We start from the raw sequence: 17,355 nt of genomic DNA, 5'->3' as shown, positions 1-17,355 counted from the left end.
CTCATGTAGAATGTATTACAATAATCCGGTCTTGAGAAGACAGAATGGTAGTAAGGTCACATCAGACAGAAAAGCTCTCTCATTTTGCCAGGCAAAGATGGAGAAAACAGCTCTTGGTCATTTGTAGTCTAGGTATATATGCTTCCTGTGAGCCTGATCCAAAGCCCACTGAAGTCAGTGGGAAGTCTGTCTATAGTGATGACAGGTACAGTAAGTCACAAGGGAAGAAGTGTTTGCTGAAACACAGTGTAACCAAATCAAGTGATATACAAGGTTATCCTTTCAAGCTTAATTGCTCTTGGTATATTAAATACAGACAGTATCAGGTAGACTGCACTCTAAAAAAACATGCTGATGCCAATTGTCTCCCTGCCCCCCTCACGCCCCCTGCTTGTTTTGTAAATACAAGACAGATAAAATAAATATTTGGAACCTATCTCTCTCCTCCTGTCTCTGTGACACATCCTCCTGATTCTGATCCCAGTGTCACTGTTGTAAATCAGACATAATATAACTGAAGTGACCGGAGTTATACTGGTGTAAATATAGGGAGAATCGGGTCTCACGAACAGTGATCCCTTTGGTTTGGCTAACATAAGTAGGGCTGTATTGGATGTTAATATTTTGGGTTAAGAGGAATTGCTTTGTGATGTGATAACCTGAAGAAGGAAAGTAAAAAAGCATTCTGATCATTACGTATCCCATACCAATGACCTAAATAAAGACTTAAAAACATTTCAGAACCACATTGTGTGAACGTCAGTTGACATAAGTTACCATGGTACAGCATGCTATGCAACAGCAGAGAGACTTAAATTAGAACATTGTTTGGGGGTTGAATACAGGGAAACTTTTCTCATTTGCTGTTGGTAATTTTTTTTTTCCAGAAAACACTGGGAAAGTAAAAATATTTGTAAAATGGGCAGCCTCCTCTTAATCGCTTTTCCTCTGCAGAACAAAAAAACAAACAAACCCCAAACCAAAAACAAAAAGAAAGGAGAGAGAGAGAAAAGCACAGTGCGAGATTTCTGCTTGAAAACCATCTAGAACAGCCAAAACCAATGGGTATGTACTTGGCACGGCTCAGCTGCTGCTACCCAGGTTATTGCGATTACCCTGCTACTTATACTCATGCCAGCTCGCTGAGAGCTAGTGTGTGTTTGTGTACATGCGTGGGAAAATCACTCCCCTAGCTCATAGTGTAGATGTAGCCTCAGGGCTACAGACCGGATAGGGTGTCCCCTCTTCCTCCTGTTAATCACACTGGTTATAGAGCCTTCACCTTTGCTTCACTTAACCAGAAAAACACTAACTGGTTAAATGACGTCCTGACTTTGTCTGGTGCAGAGTTGGAGAGATACAGATGTAAGCACAAGGCAAAAAGTGATGAGCAGGGTAGAGAGCACAAGAGAATCTGATCTTAGCCTTTGATGTCCTGTTGCATGGTCACCATGCTACTTCTACATCATAGCAGTAGTAAGCCTTAAGAAAAGAATATGTAACTAATTGCCTCATTAACGTGTGAAGAATGTGGTTAACCTTATTGCCAGGTGACCAGGATGAGGGAGATCTAACCTAGTGGTAGGAGCGGGCATTGGGCGTAGTGATAGGAGCACGTTGGGAACTGAGTGTTGGGGCTAGGGCCAGAGCTGGCGGCAGGAGTCAGAAGCCAGAGCCAGGAGTCAAGTCAGAGGTCAGAAACAGGGTAACAGAGCCAAGAGTAAAAGCCAGAGACTTGAGCCGATGCTCAGAGCCAGAATCACCTGAAGTAAGCAGGAAACAACAAGGTGGGTTTTCAGGCAGGGATAGGGCTGGGCTGCAGGAACAGGGCAACACAGGAGTAGTCACTGTGGTGGTCATGACCACCGAGCAACCAGCAAGCTGCTGGTGCTGCTGGTTTAAGAGCTGGCCTGCTAGCACAATCAGGTGCTGCAGCCAGTCAGGCAGCCTGTTCGCAGGGCAGCTATCCTTATTAGGTTGCCTGGAGACCAGCTCAGATTCCTGATGCTTATGTCCTCTCAGGCATGTTTTTTCTCTGTTCACAAGCAGACTCTTTCACACAGTGCGTTTGAGTAAGAGAATGGGTGTGTAATGGTCTTGAGCCTTATTCCGGTTCCCTGCAGGATATTGTGCCTACCACTTAAACCTATTTACTCTTTACATTACACATACTCATGCACAAGGATGAAAAGTATTCCAGCCTTGGGGTAATTAACCAGTAGGAAAAAGAGAAAAAGGAAAAAAAATTGCTCTGTGCTCCTCTGATTCTTTTCATACATTATAGGGCCAGAAGGCACCACAATGATAATCTAATCTGACCTGTTGCATTACATAGGCCATAAGACTTCCTTGAACTAAGTCCTGTTTGAAATAGAGCATACCTTTTAGAAAAAATATGATTTAAAAATTGCCAGTGATGGTGCATCCACTACAACACTTGGTAAATTGTTCCAATGGTTAATTACTCCTACTGTTAAAAAATTGTGCCCTATTTCTAGTCCGAAGTTGGCTAGATTCCGCTTCCAGACGTTAGATCTTTTTTACCTTTGTCTGCTAGACTGAGGAACCTTCTGTTATAAAATTTCTGTTCTGCTTGTGATCCAGTTACCCCTTAACCTTCTCTTTGTAAACTAAATAGATTGAGTTCCTTGAGTCTTTCACTATAAGGCATGCATTCCATTCTTTAATCATTCTTGTGGCTCTTCTCTGAATCTTCTCCTATTTTTCAACATCCTTCTTGAATTGTAGACATCAGAATTGGCCACATTATTCCAGCATTGTATGCACTGGTGTTGTAGCTGTGTTGGTCTCAGGATATTAGAGAGACAAGTTGGGTGAGGCAATATCTTTTATTGGACCAGCTTCTGTTGGTGAGGGAGAAAGCTTGTCTCTCTCACCAATAGAAGTTGGTCCAACAAAAGATATTACATCACTTACCTTGTTTTTCATAGTATTCCAGCAGTAGTTGCACCAGTGCCAAATACAAAGGTAATATAGCCTCTCTACTCCTACTCAATATGCCTCTATCTATAGATCCAAGGATTGCATTAGCCCTTTTGGCCACAGCATTACACTGAGAATTCATGTTCAGTTGATTATCCACTATGACCCTCAAGTTTTATCTTGTTTCCCAGGGTAGAGTCCCCCATCAAACGCATGTTGTTGGTTTGCACCCAGCTTACCAAATGATCCAGATCACTCTGTATCAGTGACCTGTCCTTTTCATTATATACCACTCCAAGTCTTTGGATCATCTGCAAACTTTATCTGTAATTATTTTATGTTTTCTTCCAGATCATTTATAAAAATGTTTAATAAAGTAGGGCCAAGAACAGATCCCTGCAGGACTTTACTAAAAACACATCTGCTTAATGATGATTTCCCATTTACGTTTGCATTTTGAGACCTATCAATTAGCTAATGTTTAATTCAGTTAATGGGTGCCTTATTGATTTTGTGTCATTCTAGTTTCTTAATCAAAATGTCATGAAGTACCAAGTCAAATGCCTTACAGAAATCTAAGTATATTACATTAATACTATTATCTTTATTAATCAAATTTGTAATCTCATCAAAACAAATACCAGTTTTATTTGACAAGATCTATTTTCCATAAACTCATTTTGATTGGTATTAATTATATTATCCGCCTTTAATTCTTTGCTAACTCAGTCCCATATCAGCCATTCAGTTTTTCCCCCTGAAATTGATGTTAGGCTGATAGACCTATAATTACCCAGGTCATCCCATTTACCCTTTTAAAATACTGGTACAAATTAGCTTTCTTCCAGTCCTCTGGAAGTTCTCCAGTGTTCCAAGACTTATTAAAATATCAACATCAATGGTCCAGAGAACTCTTTGGTCAGCCTTTTTAAAACTCTGGGATGCAAATTATCCAGACTTGCTGATTTAGAATGTCTAACTTGAGTCACTGCTATTTAACATGCTCCTGAGTTACTGCTCTCGTGGTCTTTTTTCATCCCAGAGCTTCCTTGTGAAAACTGTACAGTACACTCTTTCCTGTTCATGGCTTGTTCCTCTAAGCCCAGCCTGGTCACAATGTCCTGCCATATAATTGGCGGTCAGCTTCTAGGTCAGATTTTTCAGGATCCCAACCCAGGCAGAGAGGACTAATGGTCAGAGTAGGGGGAAACCTGAGGCAGTGAGCAGCACAGGAGGGCATAATCAGATTCCATGGTTTGATATCAAGGATCAGAGTCCAAGTCAGGTTTCAGGGTCCTAGTTAGAAGGCAAAGTCCAAATCAAGCTGAGGTAGAAACCCCAAGTTCAGGAGCAAGGAATGGCCATGTCAGCTATAGAGAATCCACACTGTTCCCTGGACACATTGTACAACACCCCTTAGATTTATATAGTGTGGGAAGCCAATCAGGAGGCAGGGGACTGCTGTCTGTAAGACCCCTACTGCTAGTGGCAGCATGGAGATGCCAGCTATGCGGGAGTTCTGCAGGTCTTGGTTCTAGACTGTGTGGCTTTATATTACCTGTCCCACAAGCACACCCTGCTGTCCTGGGTTTGTTTGGATAGGCTTCCTAGAAGGCTGCCATGAGGTCAGAGGCATGGACTTGGGGTGCAGGCTCCCAGCATTGCTCTTCTGGGTCATAGCTTCACAGTCCACAAGATATCAGAGGGAGCCATGCCTGATTTTTTGAGTCCAGTATCTTGAGGACCTGACACTCATTGTCTCAATGGATCCGCACCAGAGGGGGCAGTGGTTGGCTCCCTGAACGAAAGGGTTTTTGATGTAGGGTTTTAGCAAGGATACATGAAATACTGGTGCATTTTGAGGGATGTGGCTAACTGAAGCTTCATGTTCACTGGGTTGATTACCTGGTTGATGAGCTATAGCCTGAGGTGTCATTGGTCCAGTTTACGACACGGCCAGTTGGTGCAGCAGTTTTGGGTTGAGAGTCACACTTGTTGCCTGACATGAATGCTGGGCCTTCCTAGCACTGACAGTGAGTCTATTGCTTGTAGCCCATGTTGGCCTTGTCCAGGGAGGTTCTTCCTGAGTTCTTCTTGGACCTCATGGGTCTGCCATACCCAGTCTATGGCTGTGGGATTAGTGGAGTTGATAGGTGTGGCTAGGTGGAAACGGGGCTGAAAGCCACAACGGGCATAGAATGGACTCTGCCTAGTGGAGACATGGTTGGCATTGTTGTAAACAAACTCCGCTTGGGGTAGGAGGCTCGACTAGTTGTCCTAGTGGAAGTTCGTGAAGCAGCGTGGGTATTGTTCTAATACTTGATTAGCTCATTCAGATTGACCATCAGTATGTGGGTGATAGGTGGTGGATGTGTAAGTGCAGATGATAGAATAATATTGTTAGTACTCTGGTTTTATAAAGTTGCACGTTGGCACCAAATGTAATGTTTTTATCAGTCCATTTCATCAATTTCTTTGCAGCACTTGTGGCTAAGGCACCTCACCTTTCCACCTCAACTTTGAGGGAACCATTGGCTCTGTTCAAGCTTCGTAGTACCCATAAGATTTTACTTGTTCTACGGCTTCACAGCTGCTGCATTTCCACACTTAATCTATTGTCCCTTTTCCAAGGTGCAACCACTTCATCTTCTTGGCATTTATGCAACTCCAAGTCAATTTTTCGGGGAAATGAAGAGTATCATAATTAATTCACATGGGTCTGCCAGTTGTACTATGTCAGCTGCATAAGCTAAGGAGCTTCATGCTACATCATCCAATGTCATGCCCTCAAACTTATCTAATGTTTTTAATGTCTATTTTAAATACATGATGAAAAGCAAAGGTGATTCCATCCCCCCTTGTCTTTGACTTGAATCAATTGCTTAATTTTTCACCAATTCTTGCAGCATTGTAAGTGTTGTCATATATAACAATGATCTAATCTGCAATTCCATATGATTTTGCTACTTTCCATAATGCTTCCAGCCAAGCAGAATCCAATACCTTTGAAGTCGAAAATGGCAAACACTTTTAATCCTCATTTTCACTTTTCCCTTCGACAGTTGAGTGTGAATATCTGTTCAATGCAACTTCAGCCTGGTCTAACGTTGACTGTTCGTCACCTACTGCTTGACTACTTACTGCCTTTTCTGCATTATTATTGACAATTCGACCATTTCCAACCAGTATCTTTTTTGGGATTCTTTTTGTTCCTAATATATTTTAAAAAGTTCCTACTGTCCTTAACTCTGCTGACCATTGATTTCTCAATGTTCTTTCTTATGTCCTTTTGCTTCTCTTATCAATTTTATACAATTCCTAGCTTCAACATTGCCTTTTTTCCATTTGTGTTCATATGGAGGAGAAGTGAAAGCAGATTATATATATATAATCACTTCTCTGCTATAGCAGGTTGTTTTTTTAATCAGCATATAATCTTCTTTCTTGATTGTGGGATTGTGAATTTGGGGGTATTGAGTAAAATATTCTTAAATAGTTCCCAATGTTCTGCTGTTTATGCTCATCCTGCTCGGTCTACTACCTACCTTCTCTCCCTACTCCATAGCTGAAAATCTTGCTGGATTTCTCTGTATAAAATTGGCCTGGGCAAATCTGAGTTGTGACCATGAGTGAACAGTTTAATTTTGCTCCTTTGAGCACTCGTTTTAACTGTGTTTGTATTATGGTTGCTTTTAAAATACTTGATTTATTTAGTTTGTTATATTCCAGAGTAGAGCTAGTTGGAAATGATCATTGTGTTGCAAAATGTCTATTAGTCAAAAGTGAAACATTTCACAGAAGTGAGTACATTTTGTCAAAAGTTTATTTGAAAAGAAAAATTGAAATTGTTTTGATTTTTCAAAACAGAAGGTTTCAATTTTCCATTTCTAAATGACCTTTTATTTCAAAATTTAAAATTTAATATTATATAATATAAAAAGGTGAAATCAGAACAAAAGTTTATATTTGATGAGAAATGGAAAAATTTGATTGTCATGAACTGAATTGTTCTGGGGATTTTCAGTTGGATGGAAAATTTTAAATCTTTTTTTTTTCCATTATATTTCTGAATTGAAAAACATTTTGAAATCATGGAAATCCCCACTACACAAAAAAAAACAGTTCCCAGCCAGCCCTAATCACCAGGAGTTGACTAACAGGTTTGAACTCCTGGGTCCTGATCTTCTGCTGTAGTTGATAAGAATACTGCACAAGAGAGGTGTGTAGAAAAATGGCTTTATGCAACATAGTTTGGCTGTGTGATTGTCTGATCCTCATGGGGAAGTGCTTGAACTTGAACTTGTTATCTCTGTATGATACTAGCTGTATAAGAGCTGCAAAAGTGAGCTTTTCTACATTGTAGTCTGTTGCTTCTTCCAAACTTGGGATTCAGTACCATGTGGGGTTTATAATGTTAAATTAAAGGGTTAAGTTAAATGTGAATCTTAAATTTTAACCCAGGTTATTTTGATGGATTTTATTTTTATTACACTAGTTAGAGATGTAGACATATTTAGTTTTCTATTACATCTCCCAGGGCAAGATTGTTCTTTAGAGAATCTCTCTAGAATGTTTTCCAGACAAGTTTTATATGTCTCAAATGTTGGGGCTTTTGCAGCTTCCACTGGAAGATTAGTCTGCTGTTTCATGGATCACGCAGTTAAGATTTTGTCCCCCCAGTATTCATCCTAGTAGTTTTATCTCATTAGTCTTAGTTGTTGTAGCCACCCTCTCACCCTGATTATAACATCATATGTTTATTGGTAGTTCACTGCTAATGTATGTTGTGAGGAGAGCACTGGACTGGGTGTTAAGAATTCAGGATTCTGTTCCTGACTCTGGCATGGAGTTGTGTTGTGACCTTTCCGTCAGACTTTGACTTCCAATGAGATTGTTAAGGTATTTCTGAGAAAAGGTCCCAATAATTTTTTAACATGACAAAACAATGTATTTTTCTCTTAACCTCATTCTCTGCAATGACGAAAACCTTTTGGCTACAATTTTCCAAAAAATTCAGCGTGAGGCAGACACCTGGCATGGAAAATTTCAGCACAAATGGTTAAAGTTTGGCAAAGTTATAAGCAACTGAAAACAGGATCTTACAATGGGAAGTGTTGGGCAATCATAATAATAGGCAGTACTATGAGCCCCACTTTTAATAAGGGCCCAAATCTGTTCTCCCTTACATTAGTGTAAAACAGGACTAAATCTATGGAGTTACACTAGCACAGGGATTCATAACAGTGGGGGTTGTGAGGTGTAGGCCTGCACCCCCAAGTCCCGCTTCGCCTCTAGCATTTATAATAGTGTTAAACATAAAAAAAGTGCTTTTAATTTATAAGGGAGGGGGGTGCACTCAGAGGCTTACTGTGTGAAATTGGTCACCAATACAAAAGTTTGAGAACCACTGATTTCTAGCACAACACAGTGTAACTTAGAGGATAATTGGGCCCCTTGTGGATCTTCTTATAAGTTGTTTGGGAGAGAGTTCGTGAACTATTAGAGAGACCATCATTGAGGTAGAAGGTGACTTGTTAGACTAAATTTATGATTGCACCATTTAATGCATGGCTTAGTATTATATACGTGTCCATATACATTTGTAAAGTTATACAGATACATTTTTTCAGGCATTTTTGGGCCACTCATACAACATTAAGTAATTAGGCTGCATACAGAAAATTTAAAGTCCCCAGTGCTCTCTTCACGGCTGCTTAATATTAGAATGTATAAGATTCCTTGTGGTTGTACATTGTATTGTGTTAAACTTAACAAACTATTCAGGCGAGGCTAAGAGAACAGCAAATGCAAATGAGGTAATTGAATATAGAAAGTCAGCCCTATCTTAACAAATAAATGACTATATTTAATTGGGCTGAGATAGATAAAATCCTGTGGGATCAAACATTCTTGAAAAAAGCCAGAGTTTCTTCCTTGAGAAAGTGTTTGGGATTGGGGAATAGAGTACAACTTGCATTAGTGCCAAAATTAGAGTGATTTCGTGTGCGCGCCAAGATGGCCAATATTAATACAGGCATTTTTGAGTAAAATTTGATCTTAGTATTTCTTAGCATTTGATAAATACCTGATGCAGATTTCACTTGCATAAGATTTTAGCAATTTGACTCGATTTATCTTCCTATAAGACACATCCAGAAAAAAGACTAGATTTGTGATTACATGAAATGGCAACTGCCATGCTGCAGCATCTATTTTAAATATGGCCTCCCCATCCATCTCAACCCCAGTACGTGTCCTAGCTTGATCCCAACACTGCTGTCAGTCCAGTTGCTTCCACTACAACTCATTCCCATCCTCAGCACTGTTCAATGGAGATCATTCAACAGTTTCAAAACACATTACTAGAATTGTCACATCAAGAGTATTTTCATGTGACACATATTTTAGATCCTATTTTTTGCACACCTTGACTGCAAGTTACTGCCCTGTTCTATAGGGATGGCACTTTCAGCTTGTGGTATTGTGATGCGACAGACTGGATTGAATCCTCTATACTTCATCATGAGGTTTTGTAATCACAAGAGTGTGCTGAAATTCAGTTTACGCCAGGATAGGAGCTCTTCTCTCATCTACACTCCAGTCATCATTTTTCTAGAGAGAGAAAAACCTAGAGTCTTTGTAGAGCAGATGAAGACCTTTTAAAAAGAACATCTCTCACTCTCTTTCTAATATGCACATATTGTGTGTATTATTTTTTAATAAACACACAAAATCAGATAGTCTCTAGTGTCAAATTGCAAATAATGTCTTCCTCTTCCCTTGCTGACTGACTCTTGTCAAACCAGATAATACTCTTACAACTATAACTGTGGCAGCTGTACGCAACAACCACAGGTCAATTTCTCCAGCTTATTGCTGCAGGGCATTTACCTAGAGTTCACTACATATTTCTTTAATGTGTTTTTTTTTCTTGCAGGTGCCATATAAATTGGCTTGGCATGGAATCTTATATACTGTACACTTGTAACTTTGCTATGCAAATTCTAACAGTGGTTACAAAAATTGCATTTCTGTAGCTAATGTGTTATAGTTTTTAATTTTAATGGTGAAAAGTGACCTTAAGCACTATATAACTATACATTCCTACAGATCTTTCCATTTTTATACCATTTAGTAAATTTCTTCTAGTAATTGTGAAATATCTCTGCCAAATTAGTGCTCATATAACTTTCTATAGTTTACAATTTATCATTTTAAAAGGACAATTTCTTATACCCGGAGACCTTTTTCATCATCTTATACTAGTACTAAGCTATTTTGTGATGGTGAAGACAGTAAAAATTAGATGAAGATTAGTCCAATTTGCTGGTATTTGAATTGGCATAGATTTGAATCCTTAATGTTTTCCATTAATAATTAAATACAGAGGCAGTTTTGGCAGGTGGGAACTGAGCTGGCCAGAGCTGCTGCTGTCAGCAGCTCCTGGTCCTGGCTTGAGCTGCTGCTTCTGTTGGAATAGTGAGATGTACTTCTGAAGGGGTTTACCTAGTGTAACTGGAGGCAGTTCCTGCCTGGCCTAACTAGGATGGCCTCTGCGCCCTGACCCACTTCAAAAGAGTTCCCATTGAAGTGGCAGCTAAGACTAGGAGCTACTCCACCACCTGGAGAGCTGTCAGGGGTAAGCTGCTTTTTAGGTGGCTAACATCTGTTTGGTTTCTAGTTTGATTTCCAAGATAATTTGAACTGTTCTTATCTCATACCATATCTTGGTTTATATATGTTGTTCATTTGTTATTGCAGTATGTTCATTCTCAATCTTCTCTCAATAGTTGTTGTTCATATATTTCCTTGAAATGATCAATAAAAATTCAGAAAACTAATTGGCATATTGGCTTCTGCTAGAAATGTAATATGTGTTTACCATTATAATGTAGCTTCTAAAGTACATAAATATTTCCTGGTTACAGAAAAATACCAAGGACTGCTAAATCCAGCATATCAAATGAAATCTTTTTTATTTGTTTCTCATTATGAACAGATATTCAAGAGTTTTATGAAGTGACATTGCTAAATTCCCAAAAAAGCTGTGAGCAAAAAACAGAAGAAGCAAATCAAGTTGCAGAGAAATGGGAGAAGACAAAATCTTCTGCCACAGGCCATGTGAGTCTGCAGAAAAACCAAGAGGTACCATAATAGATGAATAGTTAGAAGTATATATAATGAAATAGACGGCTCAGGTGTTGGAAAATGTCATGTGGTGGCCTTGTAATTCAGGAAGGGTGGTTTGTGGTTGAGATAATATACTGAGACTCAGGAGATCTGTCTTCAATTCCTGACTCTAACACAGACATTCTCTGTGACCTTGCACAAGTCACTTAATCTCATTGTGCTTCAGCTCCCCTGTGAAAGGGGGAGTGCAGTGCTTCCTTTTCTCTACCCTTTGTCTGTCTTGTCTGATCTTTTGTGTTTGATTTTGTCAAGTCCGTGGTCCTCAAGGAGAATAAGGGACCTAATTCTACTCATACAGGGTGAACCCTTTTAGCTCATGTGCTAGTGGCGTGTGTTGTTTGAATGTGAAATACCACCGTTCCAGTCTTAGCTCTGTAAGAGTATGTAAGAATTGTCTAAAAGTTGCTACCAAAACTTTTATACGTGTGCCTAAAATTAGACCTGATCTTTTTGAGGTGTTTGCCACTCACAACTTCCATTGAACTCAATCTCAGCCCTTGGAATATCAAGCACCATATATGACAAAATCTAGGCACCAAAGTCTGCAGCTGGTGGAAGGGTTTGAATCTGTTCTTTACTATGCCTGGTTCAAATCTGTCCCTAGTCAATAGTGACCAAAGACTGCTAGGCAGCCTATGTGAACTAAACTGATAGATTTTCCTGGTGGACTCTACCACAAAAACTAGTGAATTATTTTCACCTCAGCAGAGAGGCCAAGGATTCAGTAGACATGGAGTCCAAACTGCTCTGTCTTATCTCCAGGCCAAGATCAAGGCACACGAACAAAGGGCACTGGGTAGACATTTGCATTGTCACAGTATAAACTGTGAAAAAAGAGAAGATTTTAGTTTCCAACGCTGTCAATCCAGCACCTTCCATCAGCTGCAAATTCACTTGTAAGAACAAATCGGAAATAAAATAAAAACTCAGAAACATATCAGAGTTCCACATGGCATTTCTTATAGGATTGTTCCAAAAACTAGGTTGGAACTATAGATGGCTAACAGGATCTCTAAAGGAATAAAAAATTTGATGGTAGAAATTAATAAGGAAAGAAGCATTCAGAATTAATGAAAGACACATTCAGATTTTGAGCAAAACCACAGCAATTTATATTCCACAAACCAGAAAGAGACAGTGTAGGCAGCCTATTTACAGGCAACCCTTTCAACTGCTACAGTCTTCTTACCTTTATCAGAGACAACCTGATCCATCCAGGAAGAAACAATGGTTTTGGAGACAGCATTCTTCTTCTTCCATGAATTTTCCTTCTGCTACTTCATCAACCTGTCAAGAATATTGAACCATTTTTAGTGGATTCATGCTTTGTGCCTATCCCATTTGGCCAGTGTTTAAAAATTTTCCACCATGCCTGGGGAAACGTATCTGTGGACAGATGGATTTTAGACATAATTCATTCAAGTTATGTCATACAATTTTAGGGGATCATAGAATCATAGGACATTAGGGTTGGAAGGGACCTCAGGAGGTCATCTAGTCCAATCCCCTGCTCAAAGCAGGACCAACACCAACTAAATCATCCCAGCCAGGGCTTTGTCAAGCTGGGCCTTAAAAACCTCTAAGGATGGATATTCTCCCATTCCCTTGGTAACCCATTCCAGTGCTTCACCACCCTCCTAGTGAAATAGTGTTTCCTAATATGCAACCGAGACCTCCTCCACTGCAACTTGAGACCATTGCTTCTTGTTCTGTCATCTGCCAGCACTGAGAACAGTCTAGCTCCATCCTCTTTGGAACCCCCCTTCAGATTGTTGAAGGCTGCTATCAAATCCTCACTGTTCTCTTCTGCAGACTAAACAATCCCAGTTCCCTCAGCCTCTCCTCATAAGTTGTGTGCCCCAGCCCCCTAATCATTTTCGTTGCCCTCCGCTGGACTCTCTCCAATTTGTCCACATCTCTTCTGTAGTGGGGGGGATCAAAACTGGACGCAATACTCCAGGTGTGGCCTCACCAGTACCAAATAGAGGGGAATAATCACTTCCCTCGATTTGCTGGCAATGCTCCTACATACAGCCCAAATGCCATTGGCCTTCAAGGGCACACTGCTGACTCATATCCAGCTTCTCGTCCACTGTAATGCCCAGGTACTTTTCTGCAGAACTGCCGCTTAGCCAGTCAGTCCCCAGCCTGTAGCGGTGCATGGGATTCTTCCTTCCTAAGTGCAGGACTCTGCACTTGTCCTTGTTGAATCTCATCAGATTTCTTTTGGCCCAATCCTCTAATTTGTCTAGGTCCCTCTGTATCCTATCCCTACCCTCCAGTGTATCTACCATGCCTCCCAGTTTAATGTTATCTGCAAACTTGCTGGGGGTGCAATTCATGCCATCCTCTAGATCATTAATGATGATATTGAACAAAACCGGCCCCAGGACTGACCCTTGGGGCACTCCGCTTGATACCGGCTGCCAACTAGACATGGAGCTATTGATCACTACTCATTGAGCCCGATGATCTAGCCAGTTTTCTATCCACCTTATAGTCCATTCATCCAGCCCATACTTCTTTAACTTGTTGGCAAAAATACTGTGGGAGACCATATCAAAAGTTTTGCTAAAGTCAAGGAATAACAAGTCCACTGCTTTTCCCTCATCCACAGAGCCAGTTATCTCATCATTGAAGGGAAATAGGTTAGCACTTTCCTCTCCTCGAAGTGCTTCAAAATTGATTCCTTGAGGACCTGCTCCAAGTTTTTTCCAGGGACTGAGGTGAGGCTGACTGGCCTGTAGTTCCCTGGATCCTCCTTTTTCCCTTTTTAAAATATGGGCACTACATTAGCCTTTTTTCAGTCATCGGGGACCTCCCCCGATCGCCATGAGTTTTCAAAGATAATGGCCAATGGCTCTGCAATCATATCCGCCAACTCCTTTAGCACTCTCGGATGCAGTGCATTCGGCCCCATGAGCTTGTGCTCATCCAGCTTTTCTAAATAGTCCCGAACCACTTCTTTCTCCACAGAGGGCTGGTCACCTCCTCCCCATGCTGTGCTGCCCAGTGCAGTAGTCTGGGAGCTGATCTTGTTCGTGAAGACAGAGGCAAAAAAAGCATTGAGTAAATTAGCTTTTTCCACATCCTCTGTCACTAGGTTGCCTCCCCCATTCAGTAAGGGACCCACACTTTCCCTAACCCCTTTTTGTTGCTAACATACCTGTAGAAACCCTTCTTGTTACTTTTAAAAGCCATTGCTAGCTGCAACTCCAAGTGTGATTTGGCCTTCCTGATTTCACTTCTGCATGCCTGAGCAATATTTTTATACTCCTCCCTGGTCATTTGTCCAATCTTCCACTTCTTGTAAGCTTCTTTTTTGTGTTTGAGATCAGCAAGGATTTCACTGTTAAGTCAAGCTTGTCGCCTACCATATTTACTATTCTTTCTACACATTGGGATGGTTTGTCCCTGTAATCTCAATAAGGATTCTTTAAAAAACAGCCAGCTCTCCTGGACTCCTTTCCCCCTCATGTTATTCTCCCAGGTGATCCTGCCCATCAGTTCCATGAGGGAGTCAAAGCCAGCTTTTCTGAAGATCCCTCCTATCTCCCTGCCTTGTCCTTTTCAGGGACTCCTCTCACAAATGGCTTCTATCGGAGAAAGTTCAGTTCCGGTTACATCTAGGGGCTATGGAGGTTTCCATTCAATTCAAAGGAAAAGGTTTTAATTCTCATTTTTTCCTTTTACCAAAGTAAAAAGGGGATAGGAGAGCCATTCTAGTTTTGAGACAACTTAACTCTTTTAATCTAGAAACAAAAGTTCAGAATGATGACTCTCACTACCAGTACAAATTGTAGTCTTTCAGATTGGTTTTGGCTCCAAGGGTTTTCACAGTGTCTGGCCTCAGTGGTGGTGTTCCTCAGAAGATACAAACATCAAAGTAAATTCATATTTAGATGATTTACTTCAGGGCTCTTCACAAAAGCAAGCAGTGGTTCGCATCTTCTTCACTCTGAGCCTTATCTCAAACCTAGGTCTAAGAGTCAATGTGAAGAAATCAAACTTAATTCCACCTCAAAAGGTGGAATTTATAGGAGATTTGATAGATTCCAAGTCAGCGTCAGTATATCGTACTCAAAATAGGTTTGAGAAGTTGGTGAATATCCTTCAAGTGAAAAGAAACCATATAGAAACTGTCAGAGTGTGTATGAGACTGTTAGGGCACATGACATCATGCATGTTCATCACTCCTCAAGCCAAATTGTGGCTTTGTCCTCTCCAATCATGACTGAAGATTATATTCAGTTCTGTTGACCCAAAGCATTAACATGACTATCAGAGATCCCCAACAAGTTCTAATGTCTTTGATTCCAAGATAGTTAATGAAGCTCATACAAGACTCCGCTTCCATGACTGTCATTGCACCAGCATGAACCAGTCAGTACTGGTCTCCAGAGCTGATCGGGTTGTTGATCTGAAGACAAATCACCCTTCCTCTGATTCCCAATTTGATATCACAGCACAACAGGAGAATGTTTCATCTGGACTTGACATCCTTACATCTGATAGCCTGGATGCAAGCTGCTTGAATGAGACTGAAAAGTCCTGTTGTCAGGCAATTCAGGACGTTTTAATAAGTAGTAGAGAACTTTCCACATGGCTACTTACAGCTCTAAATGGAAGAGATGTGATGCTTGGTCCTGAAATCATAATATTTTCCCCCTTTGAGACCAATATACCTCTCATATTAGAAACCTCCTCTGGTTTAAATCCTCTGGGTTATCATTTAAGTCTATCAAAGTACATTTAGCTTCAATATCCCAATAAAAGTTTCCTTGAGGGTCTACTTCAAGTCCTTCCATGAGTAAAGGACTCACCTCCACAGGGGATCTGAATATTTTATTGTCAGGTTTAATGAAAATTCCTTTTAGCTTTTAGCTGACTACCCATTTAAGTCACCTGTCCATGAAAACAGTGGTTTTGGTAGCAATTACTTCGGCACGTAGAATGGGTGAAATTAATGCATTGATGTGACGGTCTCCCTCTGCGATTTTTCATAGGAATAAGATTTCATTAAAGCCTCATCAGAGTTTTCTGCCAAAGATGGTGTTTGAGTTTCATGTTAACCAGTCCATTTTTGCCAATATTTTGTCCAATACCTCACACTAATGAAATGGAAAGGATTCTGCATACTTTAGATGTAGCTAGAGCTTTAGCCATTATCTGAATAGAACTAAATTATTTTTGGCACACCCTGAGAGGGTTAAATGTAAACAGATTTCTCCTCAGACACTTCCAAATTGGATTTTGAGATGTATTAATTTGTGTTATCCGTTTGTAGGTTGGGGTCCTCTGTCAGTATTTAGGGTGCATTCTACAAGTGCTCAAGCTTTTCACATTGCTTCTTTTAATAATGTCTCAGTTTTGAAAATATGTAAGGTGGCCACATCTGTTTATATTTTCATGAAACATTATGCAATTGGTCAGGCAACCAGGGAGGATGCAACCTTTGGGAGAGCAGTACATAGATCTGTCTTGATGTAGGGCCCACCTCCATCTGTTAACTGCTCTTTAGTTTGCAAGAGTGGAAGACTTGTAGACAACCACTCAATGGAAAAAAAGAGATTACTTACCTTGTAATAACTGATGTTTTTCAATATGTTGACTGTAAGTATTCCATGACCCACCTTCCTTCCCCACTATTCTAAGTCCTTACAAGACTTCAGTCGGCGAAGAAGCTGAGAGGCAGTTGGTTCACCCTATCCCTTGATGCCCTTAGAAAGTGCGGAGTATGAGGGCATTCAGTGGCCATGTGCAGAACAACAGTTATTGTTGTTGTTATTGCATTGTACCCTATATGAAAACTACTTATGAGTGTTGATGTATCTCGCATTGCTGTAAATACTGTAGATTTAAATAATTTCAGCAGTATCAGATCTGCATAGAATCTCTCAAATTTCACTGGAATGTTTTGGGTCATATTTTTTAAATGTATATTTTGAGTAATATAGGAAGAAGAGTCTGTTGACATGTCACACTAACCCTGTAGCAAACCAACTGCTATGGATGATGAGATAATCCCAAATGAGAGAGTTATTTAGGGGCTAATCTGAAAGTATTAGACTTTTCTTAAAAAAAACCTTAATTGAAAGTAATATGAAGTACCAAGATAAAGCTAGAAAGAAAAAATAGATGCAGGGTGTAGCCTGTACAGCTGATTTTTCTGCTTTTCCATTGAAACAGGAAACTGGGCACTTCTTACCTTGGGAGTATGTG

At 40.2% G+C, this 17,355-nt stretch overlaps 1 protein-coding gene across 1 annotated transcript in view; it reads left to right on the top strand.

The window, feature by feature from the left end:
- The window catches only part of DLG2 (discs large MAGUK scaffold protein 2), a 1,500,569-nt gene that overhangs the window by 182,478 nt on the left and 1,300,736 nt on the right, over positions 1–17,355 (top strand). Inside the window, 1 exon segment of the mRNA XM_043504108.1 lies at positions 10,943–11,088. Coding sequence (XP_043360043.1) covers positions 10,943–11,088 — 146 coding nt within the window.

This window comes from Dermochelys coriacea, chromosome 1 (genome assembly GCF_009764565.3).
Source record: "Dermochelys coriacea isolate rDerCor1 chromosome 1, rDerCor1.pri.v4, whole genome shotgun sequence".
Lineage (NCBI taxonomy): Eukaryota > Metazoa > Chordata > Testudines > Dermochelyidae > Dermochelys > Dermochelys coriacea.
The sequence above is the reverse complement of the archived record's forward strand: the minus strand, read 5'-3'. Positions and strand labels throughout refer to the sequence as shown.